The 18,290-nt window shown below is 39.3% G+C and overlaps 1 protein-coding gene and 1 long non-coding RNA gene across 3 annotated transcripts; both read left to right on the plus strand.

The window, feature by feature from the left end:
- The first annotated feature begins 1,171 nt into the window (after positions 1-1,171).
- LOC102721931 (rhodanese-like domain-containing protein 7) lies at positions 1,172-4,691 on the plus strand. Its single transcript, XM_015837059.2, has 5 exons — positions 1,172-1,525; positions 1,898-2,149; positions 2,247-2,345; positions 2,446-2,736; positions 3,980-4,691. Exons 1-5 carry the CDS (start codon positions 1,172-1,174, stop codon positions 4,358-4,360), a joined length of 1,377 nt encoding a protein of 458 aa, XP_015692545.2. The 3' UTR covers positions 4,361-4,691.
- A 2,164-nt stretch (positions 4,692-6,855) lies between these two features.
- Positions 6,856-11,119, plus strand: LOC107304232. Of its 2 annotated transcripts, none has more exons than XR_005811896.1 (9): positions 6,856-7,659; positions 7,873-7,974; positions 8,066-8,113; positions 8,688-8,768; positions 8,893-9,109; positions 9,440-9,684; positions 9,991-10,078; positions 10,193-10,246; positions 10,909-11,119. It is a non-coding gene; the product is annotated as an uncharacterized LOC107304232 (long non-coding RNA). The 2 variants fall into 2 exon arrangements; XR_001550267.2 differs by having other exon boundaries at positions 8,688-8,750.
- Positions 11,120-18,290: the final 7,171 nt, after the last annotated feature.

Here is an 18,290-nt window from a genome sequence, read left to right on the forward strand (position 1 = left end):
TGAAAAAAACTATTGCGCACATGCAACACATAGCTAAGGTTGACATTGTTGAATGATTTCTCCTTCTTTAAGGGCCCTTTGAGTTATATGGAATCATAGGAAACTAGTGCTACTGCGTAAACCCATTTAAGTGTTGGTTTCTCAACCGGCACCTAGCAGGCGGCACCCAGGTTATTAGGCCATTCTCAGTGGTCTCTTTCATTTCAATGTTGCTAAGTATGACATATCAGTGTTCTAATTTTGTTTTGTAAAATAAAATGACATCTCTCAGTGATCTCTTTCATTTCATAGTTTCATAGATTTAAAGACCATTAAATTTCTGCATGAGAGTAATTTCTACATGAGAGTAAAATAGGAGGTAAACCCCACATGGGATCTATATGAAAGAATGATTTGGTCTCAATGGACTTTCAGTCGGCTTTCATTTACTTAGAAACAACACCATGAGCCTATCACTAGGATAAAAGGGTTCTCTTCTCTTTCCTAATTAAATTCTTGTCATGTCATAAAAAAAATCTGATGTGACACCTAATTAAAGTCAAATGAAAGGGTCATTGAGAATGGCCTTAGCGTCGATCCTACAATAGACGCTTATAGGGATTTTCGTTATTAAAAAAAGAGTTTAGCCAACTCGAATCAAACCAATGATGGATTTATAGGCCATTTGATTATGTTATTTACCATGATTTCAAAACACATCCAATACAAACAAAACAAAATTTTAATTGTTCCTCGATAAGTTATTACATCATAATCAACACCAACACATATCCACAACAAGAAAATCCTACATGTACTACCCACTCATCTGATTCGTCTTCTTCCCTCCAATCTTGACTTTCATCTTCTCAGACAAGTCTGTTTGTATGATGTCATTTCTTTAGAACTCACACTTGTTGATAGCATTATTTAGACTTAAATATTTATCAATGATATTTTTTGGATTTTCTCTTCGTTAATATTCAAATCAATCTTATCAAAAATTGGTAATGTCAAAATTTTAACACATTTCGACGCTATTAATCTTTGATAGTGCTGAAAGTAAGGATACAAGTGGGCCTTCCAACACTGCTCTAGCCCCCTCGTTGGGCCGGCCTAAAGCCCACAATTTCCAAAGCCCAACACCGCAGATAAACCCAAACAGAGCATCCACCCCACAAGAAGCCCAAAAATGGTGCCCCCCTCCCCACCACTCGCCGCGCTCTCCGCCGCCGCCCGCCGCACCGCCACGGTCGCCGCCCGACGCGGCCGTCCCCTCCTCCCCGCTCTGGCCTCGTTGGTCCCGGATCTCTACCCCTCGCTCCGCCGCCGCGTCCGCCTCATGCCGCAGCAGCAGAAGGAGGGCCCGCGCGCTCCCCTGCCGCCGCGCGGCAGGGGCTTCGCCGCGGCCGCGGGAGGAGCGCGGGATGTGCTGGAGGGGTGTGGCGGTGACTCCGAGCTGGTGGTGGTCTCGTTCTACAGGTTCGCGGACTTCGCCGACCACGCCGAGCTGCGGCGGCCGCTCAAGGAGCTCTGCGAAGAGCTGGTGAGCACTTCTCATCCGGTTCACCAGTAGCACGGATAAGGCTTAATTAACTATCGCCATAGTCCCGTAGGATGCATTTAGTAGTTAATCTTATGGGTATATGATATGATTTCTTATTGTCTAGTTCAACTGGATTGCTTAGCAGGTTTCAAGTCATTCAGATGCAAAGTTGCAATGTTAGTGTGGATGCACTGCTTTATTTGATGTTACTAATGAGTTACTGCAAATTTGAAATTTCCAAATATGTTGTGCTTAAAATGAGAGGACTGAATAGTGATGTTCACATCGTGGTGAAGTTGACTGATGCAGTTTATCTATTGACTGTTTTGTGAAACTGGATTCTCACATGTTTGGCCGGCTGATGCTGTTCAGCGTGTTTCAGGTGGTATTATCCTTGCGCCAGAAGGAATCAATGGCAGCATATGTGGAACACCAGAAGCTGTGGAGAAAGTCTTGAAGTATATCCAAGCAGACAGCTGCTTGAAAGGGCTGCGAATGATCCAGTCTCCTGTTACTCCGGAAGATGAGGCTATCCATCATGGACATACCAGCCATTCTCCTGTTGGCGCTGGGGAAGATGCACCCTTCCGGTGGGATCATGTCCGTGTGAAATTGAAAAAGGAGGTTTGTTGGTTTTCCTGTACAACAGCTACTGTTTCTTTCAATAGAATGACCTGGTTTTAATGGTCCAGACTACTACGCTTTATTGGCTGTTTATCAGATAGTCACTCTCGGAGATCCTGGTGTCATGCCTACTAAAATGGTTGGAAAATATGTGAAGCCAAAAGACTGGAATGCATTGATAAGTGACCCAGATACTGTGAGTGTTTTACTCATCTCAGAGACTTATTTATCCTATTGATATGTATTTTATTCAACTGTGTTATCCAAACAACTTGTTTACATTATCCATGTGGCAGGTTGTTATTGATGTGCGTAACATGTATGAGATTCGCATAGGAAAATTTAAGAGAGCTGTAGATCCATGTACAAACTCATTCAGAGAGTTTCCATCTTGGGTGGATGATCAGTTTGATTTGGCTGAATCTGACAGTCAACCGTCATCTGGAGATGACAGTATAACTGGTGGACCATTGGAAGATCTCGGTTCAAGAAAATCCAAAGAGCTACCACGAGTTGCAATGTACTGCACTGGTGGCATAAGATGTGAAAAAGCATCAAGCTTCCTACTCAGCAAGGGCTTTAAAGAGGTATATTGTGAAGTTTTTTCTGAGTTCTATTGTTTCGATCAATTTTACTATTAAGAATTTTACCTTCGTCCTTAAATTTGTTAAACAAATAGATGAGTTATATGTGTTCTGTATCCTTGACTCTTGCATATTGCACAGAATTTTACCTTCATCCTTAAATTTATTAAACAAAAAGATGTGTTATACGTAGGGATGGCAATTGGACCTCTGGGTCCGGGGCCCCAACGGGTTTTGTACCCAATGGGTGTGGGTATGGGTGAAGATTCGTACCCATGGGTTCATGTGGATGGGTACCCGTAAAGCTATGGGTTGGGTACGGGTTTTAGATTTAACCCGTGGGTGCTCATTGGGTCCCTAAAAATCTAGCGATACCTTGAAATATTTGATATGAAGCATGCTTATTGTTTAGTATTATTATAAGCAGGGAGCATGAGAATATTGTTGATGCATGATTAGCCGTTTGTGTCAATATGATTGGATAACTGAACGGTAGAATTCGTCGATCTTAGTTTTACTTGCTTACTATTGTACCTTTTTATTTTCTTGTTGCTATATTAATCAATCGACTATGTTTATTTGCTTATTTCCTACATTTAAATATTAAAAAACCTTAATATACTTATGGAGATGTCTTGATTAAGATATTTTTTATTTGACATAGTTTCACCCGTGGGTATCCATTGGGTTTCGAGTACCCAGCAGGTATGAGTACGGGTTTAGTTTTGCACCCATGAAGGTTTACGGGTATGGGTTTACCTTACAGTCACGGGTTTTATGACGGGTGGGTTTTTACAAAACCCGCTCCAAACCCGACCCATTGTCATCCCTAGTTATACGTTTTCTGTATTCTTAACTCTTGCATTTTGTGCGGTTTACCTTGCCATCAGTGTTGTAACCACAATAGCATCAGGTTATGGGGGTAGATATCTAGTGTAAAACCTTAGATATCAAAATAAACATTGAAAAGGTGTAGATTTACTGCTGAAAGTGAACTACTTTGTACTTGTGTGTCAATTGTGCATTTGACCAGTTGCACTTGATATCTTAGCTTAGGTAGTATAGTGAAATATAGGTAATGTTCTGGAAAAATGACTCTTCCATAATATGTGGTAGATGCGTGGTGCATCAAATTTTTGCTTGTTGACATTTATCATACACACAATGGTTTCTGAAATTGTTCTTGACATAGTAATACACTTGTAGATGCAACCCTGATAGTAGGTTTCGTACCTGTTCATGTCAGGTTTATCACTTGGAAGGTGGGATATTGAAGTACCTAGAGGAAATCCCGAAGGCAGAAAGCTTGTGGGATGGTGAATGCTTTGTGTTTGACAAACGTGTCTCGGTGGAGCATGGATTAGCCCAAGGAACCCACAAACTTTGTTATGGATGTAAGCAACCAGTTAGCGATGAAGACATGGAATCTCATGAATGGGAGTATGGTGTATCATGTCCCTATTGCTTTGCCACGAAATCCGAGGAGGAGAAAGAAAGAGCAAGGGCGCGGCAGCGACAGTTTGAGACATGGGGCGTTATTGGGGGACCAGATAAAGGAAGAGGTCCGAAAAAGCTGGAAGCTAACCGCACAGCTGAGGAAACCAAACAGTTTTCCAGTTCAGTCTAAATAAAACTGACAACTGAAATGAAATATGTTCCGTTACTACCACTTTAGATTGATTGACGTTTGCCCAACCAAGCGAGGGATCCTTTTGTGTCAGCAGGGTCTCTCTTTTGCTTCTTTCTTTTAGTCCTCCAGATTGTTTCTTGGCCCCTTATGATCAAGCTGGATTTTTTTTTGGTAGCAACGGTGTTTGTACCATCTGGTTCTAAGTTGTAACAGTAATTACTTCTGAGTTGCAGCACTTTCCCCAATAATGTGCGAAGCTAAATAGGCATCGAGATATATCAGTAAATCAGTTTTCCTTCTGTTTGGATGATATATATTGTCGTTCTCATCTATTTGCTTCTGCTAAGGATGAGTATGGGTTGATCTGCACGTAATTGAGAGTCAGCTCTAGATTAATAAAATAAATTAAGTTTAATCACAATAAAATTTATTTCATTTAATTGAACTAGAGTCGGTCCTAAAATACCCACAGATCGACCTACAAACATCCCTAGGACCTTAGCTTATGTTTATATACCAAAATTTATTTAAATTTAATTTGAAGTTGAATTTGATGGTCTTTTAATCGTAGATTATTTTTTAGTCTTGGATTTTAGATTGATAAAAAAATATATATAAAAGTTTTATTTACAGATTATTTTTTATTGCAAATATGCGCAATCATATTTGAGTTCGCATTGCTTCGTTTTGAGCGTGACTTGCTAATTGTTTTCCAGAGCTGCAACAAGTGGGAAACTGCAGAAGGTTCATACTCCAGCAGAGCTGCAATAGGGGAAGGCACAGCACTTTGCTGTGGACTTGTGGCGTTGCAGAAATCTTTACACGTCAACCTTTGGTGCAGTATGGCTTGTCTGGGTGGCAACACTTCCAAAGAAGACGAGCTTATTCCAGAGAGATTCATAGCAACATTCTAGAAAAGAAAATGAACAATACTGGATGGATGGAAGAAGACGCTGGAAAGGATGAGAAGATTTCGAGTCACACGTCTGCCAAAGTGATAAAAGCCCCAAACCCAGCAGGATAGCGATCTCTCAAAGCGTCGCGAAGCATTTCTGTGCTCTCGTTCCGTCTTGAGCTTTGGCACTCCCAAGCTGAGAAGAGAATGCCGGCTGCTCCGTCCACCGGCCGCCTCTTCAGGTTCCTGCCGCCGCACAGCCGTCCTCAGGGCACCGACATCGCCGCCGCCGCTGGGTGGACCGTCGCCGGCGTCTCCACCGCTATCTGGCTCGTCCAGGTGAGTCATTGCTCGTCTCCCGCATCACCTGAAATACTCACCTGTCAGTCACTTGAGGTATCATCTTGGTAGCTTTCTGCGCTGTTTATGGTTAACTCGTGTGATCTTTGATGCCCGGGCAGCCGTTTGATTGGATCAAGAAGACGTTCTTGGAGAAGCAGGAAGCCGAGGAGGGGAGGAGCGAATCCTGAAATTCTTGTGCACAGCTTGTGGACCTCGCAGAAGCTATCTGCGTGAAGCAGAAATCAATGGAGTTTCAACTGATTCGTGGTGCTGATGTAACTGTCTGTACCCTTGATGTCTTTGTGATCATGGATTCATGGGATGCTACCGTATGACCTGTTAAACAGTGAGGCTGAGAAGGACATATACATTGGGTGTACTGTTATTTTCAGTGGCTGATGTGAAACGTGAAGGCTTTTCACTGCTTGGCACGTTTACTTGGCTTGTTTAGTTGATGAAAATTTTTAGGTTGGATGTCGTATGCATGTTTGACTGGATGTCGGAAGATTGTTTCAGCGAGTAATTGAAAAACTAATTATATAGGGCGTGAGGAAACCACGGAACGAATTTTTAAATTCTAATTAATCCGTCATTACCACATATAAGTTATGTCTAACCATAGACTAATTAGGCTTAAAAGGTTCGTCTTGCAAAAGGTTCGTCTTGCAAATTCATTATAAACTATGAAATTAATTATTTTTTAACTATATTTAATATACATGTGTCTAAAGATTTGATGTCATAGGTGAACGTGAGAATTTTTTGCAACTAAACAGGGCCTAAACTTGTTTCTGGTAGCGTCAAAAGAGCACAAATTTCAGGCAGCGGTTGAGCCTGCCAAGAAATTCAGAGGGGGTCAACTGTGGTGATTGGTCATCAATTTTGGTTTCAGAGAACAAAGGTAGCAAATTTAACCCACGGTGAAACTTTCCGACAAGTAGTTTCCATATGAACATCACAGGAAACAGACCGCTTTTTTTTATGCAAGAACATGTCCTGTCCACTAGGAAAATCGTGGGCGAGTTTAAATTTCTCTATGGCCACCCTAACAAATGTACACAAAATAAAGACAATCGATTTTCCACCGTTAGATGTATAAATTCAATGGCCTAATACAACCTAAAATATGTCAATTGCAATGGTACGTTAGATGTCAATTGCAATCGTACGTTAGATGTACAAATTTAATGGCCTAATACAATTTAAAATATATATCTTGCAATCGTACACAGGATACACCCCTCGTGGACGCGTCCTTAGCGCTGATCATCTCTACGCCGCTCCTCCCCGCCGTAGGTCGGCCCCCACGGCTCCATCCGCCGGCAACCGCCCCACGCCTACGGCCATACTCCTGGTCGTCACCGCGCCCTCACAGCCTCACTCCTGGCCGGTGCCGACTCCCGTCCCCAATCCAACGCTCACCGCCGGCTGCACCCCACGTCGTGTCTGCCCCGCCGCCGGCCACACCAGCCTTCCCATCCGCCACCAGTCGTGCCCACGCCGCCGGCGCCCACGCTCGAGTCCGCCCTTCGCTATCACAGCCAACATTGTTACCCTCAACAGCTTGCTCCCCAAGTTCCATCACGGATCCCCTCCCCTTCAATACTTTTTTTTCTCCTCCTCCTCCCCCACCGCGCCTCGCCGCCGCCGTGCATTGGATTCGGGTGGCCATGGGGGTGTACCTCAGCACGCCCAAGACGGAGAAGCACTGCAGCGACGGTGGGAACGACCGCCTCCGCTACGGTCTCGCCTCCATGCAGGGGTGGCGGACCACCATGGAGGACGCGCACACTGCTCTGCCAAGCCTTGATGAATGCACATCCTTTTTTGGCGTCTATGATGGCCACGGAGGGAAGGCAGTATCTAAGTTTTGTGCCAAACATCTACACTTGCAAGTACTGAAAATTGAGGCTTATTCATCTGGTGATTTGGCCACTTCTGTCTTAAAGTCATTTTTCAGGATGGACGAGATGATGAAAGGGCAACGGGGGTGGAGAGAACTGGCTGAGTTGGGAGACCAGGGATAAAAGTTTGCTGGCATGCTAGAGGGCATAATATGGTAAAAACTTATTTTCTATTCACTGTTTTCATTGAGTATGGTATACTGTCATATTTTAATTATGGTAGGGAAATTTTGTGATTTTGTGATGTGTCTGATGATTTGGCGATCAATTATTGATTTATTGGAGTAATCTGATTTGCATGCCATTTAGCTACATTGTCATTGGGGTGGATTTCTTAAATTGCTACTCTGATCAATCTAATTGTTCAGCTAGCCCTGTCGTTTCTGAACTTATTAAGAATAGGAGATTCAACTGAATGAGGTACTGCCTGTGACCATGACTCCTGATGCTATTGCTATCCAATACTCTCTGTAAGTGGCTATCAATTCGTAATCTAAATGCTGCATAGTTTGCAGTTGTACTATCAAGATGGCATGCAGTAAAGAGATGACATCTTTGCAGGGAGTGCACATCACGAAATTTCTACACCAGATTCATTATCACAATCAGGTTCGTTGTCTTGTGTTCTTTCCACAATTTGTCTCTAATAATGTAAGGTTCTATCAAAATATTCTCTTACACAATATTAACTATTTATTATATTTTGACATAAAAATATTCTCTAATAAGGTAGCATATTTTTTTTTACAGCAGCTTGTCTTACTAGAAATCAAAACATACCCGCTTTATCTTTGTATCATCTTATCTTAGGGTTCAGTTACCGTTACTACTTTGCTGCTAACTATAATTACAATTGCATATCAGTTTTGGGCTAAAATTTTGGTTCATGCGTTCCATGGTAAGCAGAAGGCATGGTTTATTTTTAGTGGCATCCACATCTAACCTTGAAATGTTCTAAATAACTGATGGTAATGTACTTGTACTTTTCATCTTGTAAAATTGCGGCTATTAAAGAAACCAAGATGGATTGGCTGTTTTTCTCGGTGTTTACAAGGATGCCAAGTGTAATGGGATACTTTTTCCTCACGAAATTGTTTCATAATGAATATTATTCTTTTGGCCCGCATCCTTTTCTTATATACAACTAATTACTGAACATTATATGTGGAATTGTTTGCTATAGAGTCGGAAGACTTCGTTCAGGGCCTCTTGCTGCGAAGTTCATCTACCAGGAAAACCATCTCAGGTGCACTCCTGTAGTGAAGTATGCAGTTGTGTGTTTACTTATCCAAATGTGAATTCAGTTTGTCATAGGCCGAATTTAGTTACTTCTACATTTTAATCATAGTTTATTAGAATAGAGATTGGATCTTTTTTGATTGACACAGAACTATCCCGCCTCAACGCCAACCACTACTGCTGAACGCCCTCCACGCCGATGGCCTGCTGCCAAACGCCCTCCACGTCAGTTTCTGCCCCACCGCAGGTTCCTGCCGCCCCAACGCCAACCGCCGCTGCCGGATGCCCTCCACGCCGACGGCCAGCTGCTGCCCCCACGCCTTGCCCACCGCTGGATTGCTGGTTCTGCTCTTCTCCATTTTATAGGTAAAATTTCTTTCGGTTTTGGTTGGATCTCTTCTCCTTCCACTTTACTATTTGATTTTGTCTTAAACAATTAGCAGCAAGTTCTTATTTGATTGTCAATTCGCTTTATTTTTTTACTAAGGATGTGTTTAACTGAATGCTCAGTCATTAGTCCAACACTCCAACTTTCGTTGCAGGTTGTTTTACTCATGAAGTTGATTTTTTTAGTTGCAGTGTGGTGTTATTAGACCATTTTATAAAATGATGTCATATTTATATAGATGGAAATGTACAGTTTTGCACCATTTTCGTGATTAGTTGCAGTGCAACAAACTAATTTTGATCTTGCAGTTATCTGAATTTCTAGCAGATTGTTCAATAGATGCATAGTCTCAAGAATGGAATTTTTGGAGGTGGACAACTATAAGTGATTATGGATGCAGCATGATATGAGCTTAGACAAGTATAAGAGCTTGCACTGTGCTTCTTTACTCTCGAAAGTTCTGTCACTTGATTTACTAACATCTCAAATCACATGAGTAATGCCTCTTAGAATTCTTGAAGGAGTCAGGCAAAGAATTGTTCTCTGGTTGCAGGTTTGCTTCTCCATCAATAACTTGTATGATGCAGTGAATTCATATATTTCCACACATACCGCAGATTTATCATATTGTACCTTTTTTAAATTGAAAATGTATGATGTTACTTGACCACAAGATTGTGTCAAACAATTCCTTCTTTTTACAAAACTTGGAAATGTATATATTTGAAAGGACTCTTAACTTTGTTGCAATGTTCCTTTTTTTACAATCACACGGATTAAATAGTTTGATGAAAAATCTATTAAGGTGGTTTCCAATGTTAATTTTTTTTCCTCTCTTCATCTACTCCTTTTATAACAGAAGGGGAAAAAAATCCTTACCAAGACTATATACCAAGGTTACTTCACACCAAGAACATATAAATTAGACTGGTGGCCACTGTTTCCAGGTGAGAAGACGTCAAACTAAAGAATGTTATGATATTTACATGCACATCACTTTCTCTCATGCTTGTTGGATGCTTAATAAAATGATTAATGGGTTGACTTTTTATAATTTTCAGTTGAATCATGTGCTCCTAGCCATAGACTGGAAAAGTTGATATTTTACCTATAGGGTCAGGCCCTTTCTCTTCTACCACATCTATGCTTTTAACCAATTGTGTGTTTTGCAGTTAGTCATATATGTTTTACATCATTTTCATATTTATTGTGGATGTGTTAGTTATTTGTAGCTTTAGTAAAAGTGCGACTCCTCCAGTTGTGGAGGTGTCCAAACATGGACTCTAGGATTTTAAGCATACCAATTACTTTGGTAGCTAAATTCTACTCCAGGTTTGCATATGTTTTAGCTCAGTGTTCTTTTAGATTGGTCATTAACTAGATGCATACTCCAGGTTTATATATGTTTTAGCTCAGTATTTCATATATTCTTACATTGTCAAGAAATATAAAAAAATAGTCTAGGGCTCTTCAAGCTTTGATCCAAAATTTCCTCGATACACTGATCCAAATATTTCTTAAAAATTACCAATAGTAGTTTTTTTTTCGTTTTTTTCCTTCTCATCCCTTTGAAGTATTGTCAGTTAGTGAAGCATGGTTAGATGTTGTCTACCCCTGTCAATCTAACATGTGTATGTTTTTATAAGATTAGTCCTGCAACAATTTCCTGTCTATGTAGAGTTGCATGGATAAGATTGACTGGAAAATTATGCATGTATGTGAGGCTAGGTGATGGATGGTATCGATATCCTGATTGATGAAGCATGGTGGTCTGCAGGTGATGACGAAGGAGAGGGTGCTCCTTTGGTTGTTGTCAGTAAATGAGGCAAATGCGGCAAAGATTTAACTCTTGACTCTCTTTTCCTGATCATTTTTGAATTTTAGCTAAAGAACAATTTGTCTGAACAATTTGGTATCCTTCATCTTTTCAATGTTGATTTGTATTGCTAAATTATACAGTTAGGTCTCATATTTGAGACGATGTTGTGCTTTCAGTGCATTATATAATTATGTGTACTTTAAGAGCTATAGTTTCTGAATGATTTGGGTTTTCTGTTCCATTTAGCTATTAGAATAATCATGTGTCATGATCTGAGAAGATATGATTGCTTGGGGATGTCACTGGTTTTCTCAACAAAGATATATCATTGCTTAGTTTTTTGTATTTTTTTCCTTGAAGGGGAACATCTGGAATACAAAATCCTTCTCAAAAGATTCATGGCAGCTCTCACTGAATTCTCCATGTAATCCTTGAAAAATTCAATGAGGTTTTGCACTGGGTGTTGTAAACTTTCAAAAATCATTATACTCCGTTTCTTTCCAACGCTCCAAAAGTTAAACAGCTATTTTTTTTTTCTACATCTAGCATCTAGCTATGTTATCGTGTCATTTTACAAACTTCAGTCACCAAAGTGCCTATTACAGTCCTATTCGCTTACAATGGTCTTAAACATCTTTTATTTGTAAGTTATTGGTTGAACTGTTGTTGTTTTATGAAGTTTTTTCCTCTGGAGCTAGCAGCAAGATTTTCTAAGCTAAATTAATACTTTATGCTTAAATTCCTTCGATTGGATTTTATGAGTTTTTAATGTGATTATAATCAGTCTTACTTTCTGCAAATACAGCAAACTTTTATGTTTTATATCCTTATAAAACATATATTGTAGATAACGTGCATTGCATATGCACGATTACTGGTAACAGAAAAAAACAGCTTCAATAATCGACATTATTATGGGACGATAGAATCTGAAGATCATGCTAATAATGATCAGAGATTCATACTGGCATTATGGCTCCAGACCATTGTCGCTGCTCTTGCTTGCGCTGCTTTCCTCTAACGAGAAGGCTGGCGATGACCGTTGACCTACTAACATCAACCTTTTTTTACTTTTATTTATGCTTATAAGCTAAAATTTAAATTCTTAACCTTTAATTTAGAGTTGATTTTAGAGTTTTTTAATTATAGTTTATTTCTAAAATTAACTTTTAGATCGTCAAATATATATATATATATATATAATTTTTATTCAAAATTATTTTTCCTTTGTGAATATCTTGTTTGGGATCACCCCATCATCATCAGTGCCGTGTTCACTGGAAAGCTAAGTTAACTTAACTCCTCGTTTTCCGTGCTAATATATAAAAAAATTTTATTGGAAAGTTGTTTTAAAAAAATCATATTAATCTATTTTAGTTTTTAATAATTATAATTAATTAATTATGTACTAATCTATTACTATGTTTTTCCGCCTCTGGCGGAACGCAGCCTACATCGTAACGTTTGGTTGAAACTTTCCCTTCGTTAGTTGTTGATGATGACATGACTTGATTGTTAAAATGCAGAATATTCTAATTCTACGCACCATTTGATGCTTTTGTATATTAAGATCGTTGGACCTATTAGGTTATTAGTCAGAAAAATTATAATCAGAACTCAAAATATATCAAGCTATACTAAGGTGATAGTAAAATCCGAGGTCTGGTTCATCAAGGTCACATCCATAGACGCATCCTGATTTTGCCATTTGCATTTCCAAGACCGAGTAGCAGCCATTGTTTTCTCGGTAAACTTGCTCAAAAGTGATTCGGTTTACAGCGAGCAAATAAATAAATAAATAGCTTTCTTATGAAGATCTAAATTACCAATATTGTTCAAGCCTTCAAGGCAGAAAAAAAAAGTGCCGACTGTTTGTTTATAAATAATAAAAGGAGTACACCAAACATCAATTCACAAAATAACACTATCGAGCCACTTGCACAAGTCACCAACCATCGTTAGCTTATTTTATGTGGTAAAACATATTTTATCAATAAGCGCATTTAATCATCAACGTCACACAACTGACATTTTAGAAATATTGTCAATTCAGACATATTTAAACGGTAACCTTGAACAAGTGACAACATTATGAACAACTAAGGGACAAATGCTACTGATGTCAACTGATCACAACTTCACAAGCATCCAAAGTAAAGAAGCACGGTACCATGCAAAAATTACAAAGATCAGAACTCCCCTAGAGAATGACTACTTCCCATGAGCAGTTGCTGCTCTGGTTGGTCAGAAGCAAAAAAAAAAAAAAAGAAGAAGTTTTTTTATCCAATATTCCAATTCTCCCCTTGGGCCTTCTGCCATTGAATAACCAATGGGGTCGAGTCTGATCTAGTCATCCCAACTTATCGATCAAACAACGCCGATGTGGAGAATCCAGCAAATTGTTTGTGTTTCATATCTGCAGAGCATGTAGGCTTGAACAATTCAAAGTGGAAATGGGTTCCCATATGTTTCCGTAACCCATGTTGCTTCACTCATGTCATGTCCATTAATTCCCTTGATTATGATTAGTCTATTACAGGATACCAATACCGAAATTCCAGCTGGATGACAGCATAGTAAGAGTTGTCTGAAAGTTAGGACTCTGAAATCTCTTCTGTTGCGTGACACCCTCACCTACTGAACTCTGAACCTGCCAACTGCCAACCGAGTAGACACGCACATATGTTTCTTACTGCTCACCATGACAATGTTCAGTAGGATACCAAAATACCAAATCATATGATGTCAGGGTGATAATGGTTAGTCTTCATCCTAACAGGCTATAATCGAAATTTCAAGCTTACACTTGTGACACTACAATATAGTAATCTAATTGTATCATACATAGTATCTGTCACCACGCAGAGTCTTAATAATCAGGAAAAAGTAGCTCCGAGTTAGTGACCAACCACAGAACTACTTTCTGAATAACTTGTGAGAGACGAAATAGCTGTTCAGGACATGTAATTCTTCTCATTTACTCTTCTAACACCTAGTGGTTTAAGCACGCCTTTCATATCTACTGAAAAAAAAAACACACAGCAAAAGGCTGCAAGACCAGCAAAGGATTCATCATGTTTGATAGCTTCATATGATCACTGAGCTCCATTGGTTGAGAACAGAAGAAGAAAAAGAAGAAAGAATTTATGATATGATGATTGAGATGTCATACTTATGGATGGATGGTATCATGTATATCTGTCATCTGAAGTGGCTGAGGTGGGTGGTGTGGTGGTGCCTGCACTCATCAAGGCCACAGCATTGTATGGCAGGGTAGCAGGCAACAAAGAGGCACCTCCCAATCCCTCTGATGACAGAGCTGAGCACATAGCAGGGGCAGCAAGCATAGGCCAGCATGGGGTACTCCTCCTCATCAACCCCCTCACCTCCTCTTCCTTTCTGGTGATTGCTCTTCCTCCTAGCCATTTTTCTGTTCTAATAACTGCTCTTCCTTGCTCTGAATCTGATTTGATTCCCTCCAAACCTGGGAGAAAAAGAGAAGAAAACAAGAAGCACAGGATGAAGTAGAAGGCCTTTTAGATGAACTAATCTCACTCACTTGCTCAAACCATTCAATTATGATGCTGCTAGGATGATGATGATGATGAAGAAATCAAGAGAGCTGGGGTTCTTTAACTAATTAAGATGTATCAAGAGCATCAGCTAGATAGAGAGAGAGGCATGAGTAAGCAAGAAAGAGATAAGCTAGAACCTTTGATATGCATACCTTTAGTTGGATGGAGCACTACTTTGAGCCCTCAAATTGGCAGCAATCACTCACAGAACAGATTCTTGCAAAGCCAGGTTTGCATATAACTTAGCTGCTGATGGGAGACTAACAAAATTCAGGCGGTGAGAGGGAAGCTTTCCCAAGGCTCCAATTAGGGGACAAATGAGATGCCTTAATAAGATGCTTGCACTACCCTGTTCCTCTTTATGGCTCCAACTGAAGTCTTTTGCTCCACTTTTTTTCCAAAGGAAAAAATAAGCATTATGTGTGGCACCAAAGTGATTATATTAAGAGTAGATGATGCACCATCTGGTGAGAGGTTTTCGCTGGGTCGTCTTCTCTCCACGGATATGACTTGGTATTTGGTAGGTGGCACCTGTGAGGGCAACACAAGCTAGCCAGTACGGGTGACCTGGCATTGGAGTTCAATTTTGTTTTCGTGTTAGGTTCTAGCAGTGTCCAAGATTGATTAGTGTACCACAGTAATTAATGTTCATCTTATAAATGTAGCGGGCACTAACTCAGCTGTGTGCTAGCTCCTACGATAGGTGCAGAGATCGGTAATTCATCTGTATATAAAAACTAGATTAAATGGTACTTTTTTACAGTATGTTTTCTGCGAAAATGTTCTAATAGAAAAGTTGTTCTTAAAAAATCATATAGTCTATTTTTTCAAGTTTTATTGTTAATAATTAATTAATTATATTTAGTCCGCTACAACACTTTTCACGCGGGTTACTAAACTCAACTGCCGAACCAAGGCAAAAGGTAAGAGTTGGGTCATCCGTATCATACAAATGACAAATTTACCCGTCTATGTAAAAAGATGGGTATAAGTTGTCTAAAATAAAACATAGTGGCCCAACATGTAATTTATTCTAAAAACTATGAAGAAAAAATAAAAAGGAAAAACATATTTTTCCCGTTTCTAAATACTGGTCGCATTTGACCAGCAAAGTTTTAACTTTAACCACCAATAATTTTTAAATAATTACAGTATGATTAATGAAAGTTTAGTGCTTATGTTTAGAATGTAACACACTTATCATACGGAGCCTTTATAATTGTTTTTGCCAAAAAGAGTGGTCAAAGTTTAAATAAAAAGATGTCCTGTGACAACTAATTGGATACTAAAGTAATTTATACAAAAGACATCATTGCAGTTGTGTAGGTACTCCTATCAGGTTAGATGGAGCCTTTTTTTTTTCCTTTCCGATAGTAAAGGAGTCTTGTAGGAATACATGTTGAAGTCGTTATGGGTGTATGACTTCATCGATCTTATTTAAATTTCTATACCCACGAATATCATGAAATTTATTAAGATCGTAGGTTTATCATTAGACTTATATCTCCATGAACATGTACCGAGAGACATATATATATATATATATATATATATATATATATATATATATATATATATATATATATAGGTACACGAGTGTGGTGTGCGTACGTAAGTGTCTTGAGCTGTTAGCTATTGTGAATAGGTTTCCACAGGAAATTAATAATCACCTACTAACAGAAGTCTTCCTAAAAGTTTATGGGAATGTTCAGAGAGCTTCTCTCAGCTGCAGCTTTTTCTTCTACCAAAAATTGGTCTAAACGATCCATAAATTCTAAAAATTTATAATTTATGGTTCTGTAAAATAAACTAAAAATCTAGAAGCCTAGAAGCTAGAGAGACTGGGTTTATGAGTTTTTCTAGATTTTCAGAAGCTAGCTATCAAGCAACTGCTTCTTATAATCTAAAACTCCATAAAACAGATCCTATGTGTGTCCACCTACAGATGGCAAGCTGGGAGGTTACATAAAACTACAGCACATGCGGAAGAACGTTGAAATTAATCATCCTGTTCTTTAGGTCATTACGGATTATTACGCAAGCATGCATTATCAACCTACCTCTCCGTATCAAAATATAGTTATCGTACGACTGTCAATATAGACAATCCAAATTCATAGAAATAAGATGGATTAAATCCTACTCTATGTAGCTTTACTTTAAAACAGAGGAAATAACTCCCCCCAAAAAAGATCTAATTAAACTAATTAATAAGTGAACGGCATTAGCAGCGTGTGGGACTTGACCACTCAACTGTCAAATCTAAGTTCCAAGGTGTTAGGCTGGCCAACCAGAGTCTCTGCCGGAGACTCCATGGAACCCGGCCTGCAACACAACAGAGCACGGATCGACGCCAAAGTGATCGAGGATGACACGCCAAGAAGAAAAGAAGCCTAAACAAAGTTAGAACAAAGTTGGTGATGCACTAATGAAGAACCACAAGCAAGAAATTTCAGGGTGATTAGTGTCAAGCCATGCAGAATAGGGGAAAATCCAAATACCACACTTGCATTTCAACTCTCCACCCTACAAATTAATTTCGTACGCAAAGCTTCCCGCAAGTCAATTTCTCCTCCAAATTCCTATCCTTATTTAGTTTTTTTTTGGTGATTTCTCGTTATGAACATAATGGGCTTGTTTGGGAGAGTTTCTTTCAACTGTAGCTTTTTCTAAAAACTGCTTCTGGCAGAAGCTGTCCCGAACGGTTCATAGCTTCTGAGGATGTAGTTACAGATTCTGAAAAAATAAACAAAAATCTAAAAGTTGAAAAAGTCAGGTTTAGAAGTTTTTCGAGGTTCTCAGACAGACCCAATTTCTCATAGCTCATAGCACGACGGCAAAGTCCTCATTGCCTCACCCACAAAGCATTTTTCTTCTGCACATTGTGTCCACCTAGGATTCTATTCAATTATTACTCTGATAAAAGGCTTATCATTTGCCCTTGAAACTCTACAACGCTTCTGCCGCTAAGAGCAAGTATAATAGCAGACTATAAGCTGACTATATGCTTATGTGGAGGAGAGAGTAGATGAGAGAGAGTATAAGCAGGTTGTTAGTTTATAGCCAGTTTGGACACAGGAACCAAGAAACTTTATGAGAGTAATATGTGGGTCATGCATTAATGATGAAGAGCTAACTAGTATATATGGGTCCTGCCAGTTTTAGAGCAGACCAAGCTAGCCAAACAGTTTTGATCTGCTTTCCAGCTCAAGAGTTAGAGTTTGAGCTATTGAATTAGAAAGAGATCGGATTCTCTTGATTGGCATGATTATCTTGATGTCCAATGAGGCCATGGATCGAAACGCACGCGTTGCTCCTTTTCAGCCCATGCTCGCGGCCCTCCATTCTGCTGGGCTCAGAACCGAGCTGTGCTGTTCGCTAATTTGGGCCGAACAATCCGGTAGCCCAACTATGCACGCACATAGCCCATTTTTTTTTTTGTAATTGAATTTCGATGGTCCACTAGAAAGTTCGCGAACCTTACCTATATAGCCTATACATACTTTTTGCAGATGAAAGTATGTATTATTAGTTATATTTAGAATACACCTTTCACAGTTTTGTGTTTGCAAATATTTAAGGTATATATCAAAGGAAACAAGCAAAGGACAGTTTCAATATATGTTTGTTTCCAGTCCATTTCCTTTGATTATTTTATACATTTAGTTAATTGTGTTAAAAGCCTGAATTATTATGAACAAAGTTGGGAATTATTTTGTGTCTTTCTTATTTCCTCTCTTATCTTCCTTCTCATTTCATCCTGAT

This window comes from Oryza brachyantha, chromosome 5, assembly GCF_000231095.2.
Source record: "Oryza brachyantha chromosome 5, ObraRS2, whole genome shotgun sequence".
NCBI lineage: Eukaryota > Viridiplantae > Streptophyta > Magnoliopsida > Poales > Poaceae > Oryza > Oryza brachyantha.